The sequence below is a fragment of the Fukomys damarensis genome, unplaced genomic scaffold, assembly GCF_012274545.1.
Source record: "Fukomys damarensis isolate Sample0158 unplaced genomic scaffold, DMR_v1.0_HiC HiC_scaffold_19, whole genome shotgun sequence".
Classification (NCBI taxonomy): Eukaryota; Metazoa; Chordata; class Mammalia; order Rodentia; family Bathyergidae; genus Fukomys; species Fukomys damarensis.
Window position 1 is genome coordinate 49,021,361 of NW_022900931.1, and position 11,238 is coordinate 49,032,598.

At 38.8% G+C, this 11,238-nt stretch overlaps 1 protein-coding gene across 1 annotated transcript in view; it reads right to left on the minus strand.

Moving 5' to 3' along the window:
• Positions 1-1,759: 1,759 nt before the first annotated feature.
• The window catches only part of LOC104850972 (interferon-activable protein 203), a 14,236-nt gene continuing 4,757 nt past the window's right edge, over positions 1,760-11,238 (minus strand). The window contains 9 exon segments of the mRNA XM_033765969.1: positions 1,760-1,823; positions 1,940-2,188; positions 2,622-2,810; positions 4,397-4,608; positions 4,611-4,811; positions 6,702-6,848; positions 6,881-7,172; positions 8,796-8,904; positions 10,637-10,853. Of these exon segments, the coding sequence (XP_033621860.1) occupies positions 2,027-2,188; positions 2,622-2,810; positions 4,397-4,608; positions 4,611-4,811; positions 6,702-6,848; positions 6,881-7,172; positions 8,796-8,904; positions 10,637-10,853 (1,529 nt within the window). The 3' untranslated portion in view covers positions 1,760-1,823; positions 1,940-2,026.

Here is an 11,238-nt window from a genome sequence, read left to right on the forward strand (position 1 = left end):
CAAATGACAAAATAATCTTTAAAAAGAAATATTTTATGTAATGCATTTACATAATATGTAATGTATTTACACATACAGTTAGATATGTATGTAACTGAATGTGTAAATAAATACACATAGCCTGGGATTTAGCTCAGTGGTTCCACCATCTGCCTCTCGAGTGCGAGGTCCTGAGTTCGATTTCCAGTACCCCCCCAAAAAATACACATATGTACATATTATTAGAATAGTATCAGATGAAGACAGAAAAGTGACTAGTTAGCCTCTAAGCCTATGATAATAAAGAGACATAAAATTAAGAAGGAGGTAATACATTGTTATTCCTTGGCTCTTTGGCCCAGAGCATAATGGTAGAGCTTTAGAGCCCTTTTTCTTAGATAAGTGTGGCATAAATACTGTTGGTTCTTTACAGAAGTGAACTTCCCTTTCCTGTTGCTCAGAATGTTGATGTCAACATTACACTCTCCACTCTTAAAACATATACTTCAAATTGGAACAGAGTGGATTCTGAATCCAGCTCAGATTTACCATCTAAGTGTCACCAAGAAAGTGATTCTACCTTTACTTTGCCCCCCTCAGAGAGGAAAAAGGAAAAAACAACTATCAAACTTTGAGAACTAATATAAAAGCTGAGTGACACAGGTAACTGCAAAATACCAGCTACCAAATATGTGATCAGTAAATACAGCAGCAAATTTTAACTCTACATATCTGCTTTAGCTACTGAAAATTAACCTCAGGATTGGCCAAAAGCAGATGTGCCTGGAACAGATTCCCGATGGATCCAAACAAGTGCAATGTGAGAACCAGAGATGAAGTTAGGAGAGCTACGGAGTATACGATTGGAAAAAGATTTTTCATATCATACAGGGCCAGACTTTCTCCTGACATATTAGTGCTTCCATACAAATCATCAGAAGGCATTCATTTGGCAAAGTACCCACTATGTTCCCTCTAGGACAAAAATTCTGCAAAGATATTCTTGTCCTGACCTAATGAACCCTCCCAGGACACAGGTTAGACTGAAGCTCGGACTGGATTGCAGCCCCCACCTGCCCCTTAACCTGGCTTCTGCAAACAGCACACAGCTTGTTCTTTCCTCACCAGGTCTAGACCGTAAAGATCATACCCAAAGATTAAATTGAATTACTGCTTTTAGCCTGGGTGCTCCAGGCCACAAACTGTCTGCTTAAAAGCAAGTGAAATATAGATTAAAGAGATGCCTGGAGAAGCACAGCTTTAGAAAAAATGTTTATTTTTTTCAAATTATGAAATCTATAAATGCAAAGTATGGAATTTAGAAAATACAAAACATGCATGAGGAATAAGGTAAAAAGCATCTCTAAAAATCCATTTCTAAGAATTGTTTTTGCTTGTTGTTTTGTTTCTGCCCATATTTTTGTTTTTGCTTTTTGTTTATTTGTTTTTTGTGGTGGTAGTGTGGACTGAACCCAGGGTCTTTGCACTGAACTAAATTCTTGGTCTCATTTTGTTAAAAGACATTTTGAGACAGGATCTTGCTAAGTCTTTAAGTTGCCCAGGCTGGGCTTGAAATTTCAATCCTTGTACTTCAGCTTCCCAGAATCCTAGGATTTTAGGCATGCAGTACCATGTCCAGCTAAGAGCTGGTTTTTATATGGTATACATATATATACAAACACAAATATATATATATATATATTTTTTTTTCTTCTTCTTCCTATACTTGGATCTCATTTCCATCAACATTATCAACACCATCCAGATTTTTAGGATTTCAGTGAAGTTTCCACTTTTGAATCAGATTCAAGTGGCTGTGCCTTGCTTTGCTTGGCTTTGGTGACCTTAAAGAAGAGAGTGATAAAGATAGATCAGTTGGGATGCAGATGCCCACACTTTTCTCCTTTACTCAAAATCAGGGGTTGTGGAAGAAATTTTACAAAATAACACTAGGACTTACTTTACACAACCATGGGCTGTATCTCTTTTCTTGCCTTCCTCCCTGTTTCCTTTCATGAACCCCTTGTCCTTGGAGGCACCCTCCCCCTTAGGACCATGAAATGTGCTGATTACTCCTCATCAGTAGAAGTGCAGGTGGAAGAAGAGGACAGAATGGAGGAGGAGAGGGGCTGGTGTTGCCAAAATGGTAAGAGTTCTCAGTGGGCAGGACAGTGGGTGGGAGATGCGCATGAACTTTCTCCTGTATCTGCTGTAAGGGAAGATTTGGAAGATTTTATTGAGTGACCTGGAAACCTGAGAAATCTAAGAGCAAGTGCAGTTCTGTGAGCCTGAATAAGTCAGCAGCTACATTTGATCTGTATTTGATTTGCTTTCCAAACTTGGCTGTCCTTCATGTCCTATGAACCTACATGAATATTTATATTAGTATGACAAAGTGTAGACTTTGTCATGTAGTATTTCTCTAAAGGCAGGTACCCTTGTATTCCCATTTTCTTAGAGCATCCTTGCTAACTTTGGTTTGTTAAGCGCTCTGCTGAGGCAGATAATATTTCCCATATTTTATAGATGATGACCCTAAGATGCCTAGTATTTAAATCCTCAGTCAATTGGAAAAACACAAAGCTAGATTATAAATATGTGAGTTTCCACTTAGGAGAATGATGTTCCCCTGAGATGCTTACCTTGAGGTGACTATGAAGTACAGATCTCAGCTGCAGACTCCCCTCACTTGTGGCTACTTCAAAGCAAGTGAGCTTCAGTCTATCCCCTTCCTCACAGGAGACATTGGCCAGTCGTCCATATACCACGACTTCCATCATTCCCGTACTGTCTTTTACATTATAAAAAATGCATCCTTGCCTCACCCTTTTCTGCAAAAGAATACTAACATGTAACTGCTGAGAAATGTATCAGGAAGTTTATGAGAAATACACAGTGTTAGTAAAAATGTTGCTTTCCAATAGGTAAATAGAACTGTAGATTCAAAATCACGTATACCAAACTGCTTAAGATAATTTAGTTGGCAAATCCCCTCTCTTGAAACCTTTCTGAAACTTCTCCTCTCCTTTTTTTTTTTAATTTGGTATGGGGCTCAAACTCAAGACCTTGCATGTGCGAGGCAGGCGGTGGCACCACTGAGCTAAATCCCTGGCCCTTCTCCTTTAAAGTCTATCTGCTCCATTTTTCTGGAAGAATTGATTATTTTTCTAATTTGTACAGCTTTCGCATCATCATACCTGAGACATCTTAAGGAGTCTAGATGGAGAAAACCTGAGTAGTTTAATAGGTTTCTTGCTGTCTCCACAAGAACAGAGAAAGAAGACCATTTGTGATTCACCCGGGCCTGAGAAAGACTACAGCAAATTTTCATTAAGTGGATCAGGTTATCTCAATTATAATTTATTATCTTCTCCATTTATTCACTCTTCTTCAATCTGTTCAAATACTAAATCCAGATCACCTCTCCCATTGTTTTGGTTTGTATCTCACTTACTTTATTAATAAAGTACATACATACAATCATTTAAATAGAATGTATAGAAAACAACACAGGTAAAAGTAAAAAACCACCCTCCAAGACAATATAACTGTGTGTGAACTAATACTTTGAACAAACAGTTAAGTGTACCATTTATGAGAAGAATTGGGACAGAAAGACACACCCTAAATCTAAGAATTCTCCAGACTTTGCAATTGAGGGCACCTATTTATAAACTGAGAGACATAGTACATTTCTCTAGTATTGTCATGGCGAATCTTTTAGTCTTCTCAAACTGAATCCCCAAACCCACTTATTTATCACAAAGTACCAACACTGCGATTAAACCAGAATGCTGGCTTCAGGGGTGATGCTGGGGTGGCTTGGCTCACGTGCTGGCAGAAGGCTCTGTGCACCCACTGAGGTATCTGCCGTAGGTTGGCCACCGCTACTCTAGTCTCTCAACTTCTAAGTTTCTGTTATTATTTAGCACAGAAATCAGTTGCTCAACAATTTCTTGATGAAAAGTAACGAAGGAGAAGAAGTAAGAGCAACTTAGAGTACAGATGATCAGAAACCTAGCTTACTGTTGGACACAGTTGCATTCTGGGACACAGTAATCATTGGACTTTTATTTTTAATCATTGTTACAACCAGAATCCAGCATTGGGAGGCAACTCCTTATTCACAATTCATTTGTTACTGATACAGATAGTGCTATGTCCCATCCTCTACCAGGCTGGCTATGAACTAAAATACTAAGGTTTCTTGGTAAATCTCATTCTAAAGAATTTCCATGGTGATACCTTGAGAAGAGAAATGTTAAGAGCCTAACTATCTCACATTCTGAAATGAGAAGACTCTACTTACCTGTCCCTGATAAGGGAGCCTGGCTTGTTTCCTGTGTTCAGTAAATCAAACTATAATTTCCAGGTTCAATTGTGGAAAAAAATTTGACAAATTAATGCCTTGACTTACCTTACACACCGTAAATATTTGGTTCACATATGCTCCTTTATTTTGTGACCAAAGCTGACGGATTTTAGGAGTTGCTTTGGCGTGGTGAATCAGAGTAGATAAGATTTCCATCTTTCGGTCAGCACTCACATTGGACACACTTGAAGTTTTGTATATCTCTAGGAACCCATCTCGACCAAAATAATTTGAAATGGCAATGATATTTCTTGGGGGAACTTGTCCTTAAATGTGACGTCAAAAACCTTCACTCGGAAGAATTCATCCTTGGTAGCCACCGTGGCGTGAATAATCTTTTGCTCCTCTTCTCTGACAGCGTAAATGGTCCTGTCACTTTCAACACCATCACTTCTTTGGGGCCTTTCTGATAACCGTATTCTTTGGAAGGTTCCGTGGGTACAGACTTCAACTTTGGCTTCTACTTAGATGATACACAATAAAACACAGGCACAATTAAGACAGAGAGGCCACAGTCGCTATCTAGTGACAGCCACCTGAGGCTCAACATGCATGCTCAAGGGGCATCTTAGTCAGGGGCACCTGGGAAAAATCTAGACACCAATGTCTGGCGTGCTATACTTAGCTAATACAGGAAATGAAACAATGTCAGTAACATCAACTGGTACTAATCCTAACCAGCACGGACATTTTAAAAGACTTAAATCACAAAGGCCTTTCCAACAAATCAGTGCTGTTCTGTATGAGGGTCAGTCAAGCAGTCACTGGAAGAACTCCAAGAACTTTCTGAATCTGAACAGGGCCAGGCCAGAGGAGAATCACTGCAATGGAAGTTAGGCACGAAGGGACTTCGCTTTGAACGTCTGCATTTGCAGGACTCTGCCCTACTTCTGAGTTTCAGGAGAGCATTTTGAGTTGGACGAAAGGCTGACAATCTGCAAGAGGAAGTTGGGAGGCAACCATGGCAGTCCCAAGAGGTAGTGAGTGGAGGCAAGCTAGCTGCTTTCACAGACCAGCAATGTTCAATGTGATTAAAGCTGAAAACGTATACAGAGCATGCCCAGGGAGTGATGGAGTTTAAATCTGACTTCTCCTCCATGTGGTCAAAGGCTACCTAACACCAGGAAAGTGCGTTTCTTATAAACTTTAAGCAGCAGCCGGGATACTGTTACTGTTACTGAGAAAAAGTGCACAGGACTTAGGGAAGAAGTTTTAACTTTGTCTGTAAATGATAAAAGAGGATGCACAGTACATATATTCTTATTGCGCTTGTTGAAGGTATAGGGTTGCTGGAAATAACCTGAGTCAAATAACACAGTTATTTTTATAATATATAGGATAACAATGCCATTTTCACATACAATGAAATAATTTTAGTCTCTATTGGTTGGTTGAATGTCAATTCAAGATATTTTAAGTGATTTTTAAGAAGCCTGATTAAAAATGTATGTAATATTATCCAATCTGGAAGAAAATGATACTCTTTGGATATAAATAATTAAGAGAAAATAAAAAACACTGAATACTAAAAAATGTGGCATTTGATGGTAGAGATTCAAATAGTTAAAATTAATTAATATTTCTGTCTATGAATCTACTTATCTTAACTTTTCTAAGATGTTGTTATTTGTGAAACCAAAAATGCAAGGGGAATATTGAGTGATACATTTCATATCCTATTTTACCCTAAAATATCACTTTCATGGGGTACTGAAGCAAAAATGCAAGCTAACACTTAAAAGTAAAGTTAAACAAAGGAATGTCTAATAGTGCACTTCATAAAGTAGGAATCATTAGGTGCTCACAGAGTCATAGATTAACCCACGAAGTGCTGGGAGTGAAACACTGTGGGTCACGATGGCCGGGCCTAACTCGCCTCCTCCTGCAGAGGGCGTGGTGGAGCAAGGCCTGGGAGAAGAGGACTGTCTTCCTCCCCACCCCTTCGCCAGAGAAGCTTCAAGTGTTATCTCCCGCAGACCCTTGCTATTCTCCCCGTTCCAATCAAGCATCCCCTTTCACTTTATATACACTATTTTGTCTCATCAGAACAAAGAGTTTCCACCTGGCCTCAGCTATGTAAACTTTACTGTCCTCTTTGTCTTTTTTGTCTTGTTATTTAAATTTCTTAATCACTCACCATCATTTCTCACTCCATAGACCCTTCAGCCACACAGGCCATGGTAATGTAGTAGGACATAATAAGAGAATTCAAATTTATAATAGTATCTCAAAATATGCACTTAATGAAAAGGATTCGATTAAGTCAAGCTCATGGAGCTCAAGGATTATTGAAAAACTCTCCTAAAGTTCTATTAATCCCTGGCAAAATATTATGGGAACAAAAAATTACCATGGGTAAGGGACTGCTGGTTGTTGTTCCTGGAAGCATCTGTGGAGTCTGGAGACTGCTGGATGTTGCCAGAGGTTTCTGTGGAGTCTGGAGACTGTTGGATGGTACTAGAGATGCCTGTGGAATCTGGAGACACCTGGACAGTGTCTTTGGACACCACCAAAGGACCTAAACACTGCTGGGTGGTGTTGGAGGAGTTTCAGGAGTCTGGAGACTGCTAGGTAGTGTTGTTAGAGGTGTCTGGAGCTTACTAGATGCAGTTGGAGGCATCCACAGAGGCTGGAGATTGCTGGGTGGTCTAGGAGGCCTCTGACCAGTCTGAAGACTGCTGGATGCTGCTGCTGGAAGCATCATAACAGTGTGGAGCCTGTTGGATGGTTCTGGAGCCATCTTAGGCATCTGTTGACTGCTGGATGGTGTTTCTGGAGCCATCTGAGGAGTCTGCAGAGTAGTGGGTGGTGTTGATGGCATCTGAGGAGTAAGGAGACTGCTCAGTGATGTGACTGAAAGTTTCTGAAGAGTCTGGGGATAGCTCTCAGATTGAGATGTGCTAGTTGTTGACAGATCAATCTCTTATATCTTAATATCTTTGGTGGCTCCACAGGAACTAAAAAATCTTACTTAAAGCACTACCTGTAGCTACATTTTCTAAGTAAGATTGGGGAGTATTTCTGAAATCATATACCTTGACTGCCTTCCATTACGCTGGTGAAAATCCATTAAATATTCATGACATTTGGCCAGCACGCCACAGCATTTCCCAGTTCCAGCATTCAGTACTCTAATTTAGTAAGTGCTAACTATTGAAGTGCCTCAGCTGGAGATCTCCAACCACTCCAAGGCACCAAAGCATAACTCTCTGTCTATTCAATATCATTTCAAAATGAATTGCCAGGATTTTTACATTTGTACACCTACCTTGGATTCAATCGATTGCATTAAATAAGCTTTAAAGTTCACTATAGCTGGACTTAAATCCTGGATCTAATATCCACTACATGTGAAAGATTCTTAACCTCTATGCACCCTGGTTTCTCATATGTAAAATGGGAATGTCATTAGCATTTTCATATGGTTCTATAAAGAACAAATGAGGTGGGCCAGGGAATTAGCTCACTGCCTGCCTCGCAAACTCAAGGTCCTGAGTTTGATTCCCCCATATCCCCCCAAAAAAGGATAACTGAGGTAATAGATATACAGCACACAGGTTTTTAGAGTCCAAGGCTAAATAAATGCTTATTAAACAGAAATATTTCTGCCATTATTTTTCTAATTAGGGATTTTTATTTCTGCTCCAATGAAAATGTATTTTATATTTATGATTCTATTGATAGAAATCTCATATGGAGATGACAAGGAAACATACTATAAAAGAAGCCTTTCTAGTTCTGCCATATGTAACAATGAAGTTTCACCAACAGGATCATATTGAGCTATATCTTTTAAAAACAAGTTAAATATTAAGCTGACATCACAGTAGCAGGGCTCAGATACTAAAATTATAACCTTTGCTGAGTCATTGAAAAGTGTTAATTTTTTTTTTTTTTTTTTTTTTTTTTTTTTTTTTTTTTTTTTTTTTTTTTTTTTTTTTTTTTTTTTTTTTTTTTTTTTTTTTTGTACCAGGGATCAAACTTGGATCCTTGCACTTTTGAGGCAGGTGCTGGAACCACTGAGCTAAATCCCTGGGCCCAAAAGTGTTAGTTTTTTTTCCCCCTGAGTAAATCCTCTACCATCCTATCCTATTCAGGAATCCTGCTTTCTCCTGTGCTGCTTGCTGAGGGACAAATACATGAAGAAATGAAAGGCAGCAGAACTGGAATGTGGAGAAATGAACACACTCATGTGCATTTCTACTCATCTAGTCACTTTCTCCCTCTCTTCCTACCCAACATAAGAGCAGAAAGTAATTTTATAAACACGTAACTTTGTAATTTGAAAAAAGAGTTAAAAAATCTATGGATGTCTCAAAATATACCTGAAATAAAACCAATAAATTGTATAGAATGTGGGTTACATGAGCAGCTCTTTCACGTTTATGATGATCCTTGATGTTATGTTAAATAGGAAAAGAGAAAGGGTGAAGGAGGCTAAGACCTGGGTGCAGGAGCTGCTGGAAGAAGTGGGTGGCGGCTTGTGTGGGAGCTGCAGACTTGTGCTGGCAGTAGAAGTTTCTGGAAGCAAGCTCATTTTTTGGTCTACCATGCTTTTTTTTCAAGTCGCCCATTTTCTTGATTGGCTTTTTCTTTTTCTGAAGGAAAAGCAGATTTATTGCTAGATAATGATTTTCAACTTTAGCATATGTGCTGCTGATGCAAGCACTGGATAATGATTTTAATAACTGCACACAGAACATTGTTTCTTTTATACAGAATCTTTCTGATTTTTCTTGAACACTAGGGTATGTTTTTATACCCTTATTACCTACCCTTCTCCCAAACCATCCAGGATTACAAACCTCACTCTTCAAATATTGAAAGCCCACATCAAGTTTCAGTGGCTTGGGATAGAAGCAATCAGGTTTTATAGTTGGTGTAGCCTGACTTAAGACAATTGATCAAATACAAATTTTATGGTGAACTAACCCTTTGAGGCTATCTTACAAAAATATCAGTTATAGTTATGAGCTTATTTTTTAAAAGTAAGACTTTCTCATCAAGAAAATTGGTTCATGATATCTATTCTTAAAGATAAAACCCCCCCAAAACCCAAAAAAACAAAAGCCAAAAACCAATCAAAACAAAACAAAAACCTTCAATTTCCTCAATCTTTTGGGAGAGATTATTTTAGGAGATATGGATTCTTGGGACTAACAATAATAATAACAATAACAGGTAAACCAAACCAAAGAATGAAAATCTCTTTTTATAGGAAGTGAGCACGCGTGAGCTGGGGTGAGGGTGTAGCTTGGGCCAAAGCAAAGCTTGATTTTTGAGTTCGAAACTACATTTAAGAGTGGAGATTTAACTTTTGCTCTGACCTGCAGCTCCTATGGTCTCAGGCAACCTGTCTCTTGCTCATTCATCCTAGATGTAGCCTTCGTACTCGCAGGTTGCAAGTATTCTACAAATCATATTAGTGTAGAACAAAAAGGACATAACAAAAACAGATTTTGATAGGGTTGATGGATACAGGTATGAATTCCTTTTTCTATCATTGTCTTCTTTTCCCTTGGGACAGCATACCTATAATCCATCATGGTTTTCTTTTTTCTAAAAGAATTTTTTCTTTTTTCTCTTGATATTTTATTTTATTTTATTTTATTTTATTTTATTTTATTTTATTTTATTTTTTGGTGCTAGGGACTGAATCAAAGGCCTCATCTATACTAAGCACAGATACACACATTTCCCCACTAGCCAACCCTCCTAGCCCTTGGTAACTCTTTTCTTTTTCAGTACTGGGGGTCCAATGCATGGTGCCACATGTTTGCAAACCACACATGCTACCACTGAGCTATACCCCTGCCCCATGATGATTTTTAATGTTAGATGAAGCATAGTACCTTTAACACTGAGAACATCTACTTTTTATTAATGGATTCTAATTATACTAAAATTGCATTCTAGGAAACAGGATGCCACAGTCTACCCCCTGAAGAGACAGTCAGAGGCAGGTGTATACAGCTGCCCCCTACAGAACAGAAGCACTTTATGCACGCCATGTCTTTACCCCTCTCTGTGGTGAAGGAAGAACATAAGAACTGTGTTTAGAAAGTCCACCTTTGGATTTAGTCTCTTTTAATAAGCTTTGGCAAGCCATTTTCCTAAGCTGACCACTATTTTATTACATAACTAGACAAAGCATAATGGTTTTGTATTTCTATCATAGGGAATTATGCTATACAAGTTACAGAGTGCCGTGGTCCTGAAACCAAACGAAGAAACAACAACTGTACATTTTCTGACTCTGAATCTCATTTTCACTAAACAAATTACTAAATGTTCACCAAAAGGTAGGATGTGAGAGAGCCCTCAAAGCAGCTTTTCCCATGCGAGCTTAGCCACCCAACCATTGACAGAGGCACATCCTTTGATTCTGGTACTACAGATTCTTCATCTGTGGTGAGAACAGATTGAACAGCACTGGATTCATCATGCTTGCTTCTTTCCACTGCATTTTTTCTTTTTCCTTTGTGTTTAATCTTAAGCACTACTGTAAAAGAAAATACAATAAACTGAGGGGACGTGGTCTAAAATGGCCATAGTGGGGTCGCGATACTATTTCTTCCCAGTTTCTGTTTCTGTGTCTAGGTTGGTTCCTCTATTGCATTAGCCCAGGCTGATGCAGGTAATCTAGGCACAAGTACTGCCTCAGGACTTTCTTTCGTTTTCCAGGTGCAATCGGCACAGCCTTCCGACCCTGTGGATTTCATGTACCTTCCCCTAATTTCTCTTTTAAAGAATCTAAAGTTTTCATGATGCTAACTACAGGTCGTCTTCTGTAGAAGACCTTACCAAATTTGAGAAACTAAATAAGAAATTATGATCTCATTTGTGCCGTGACAAAGTGGTGATACTGGGCTTGGATATCATTCATA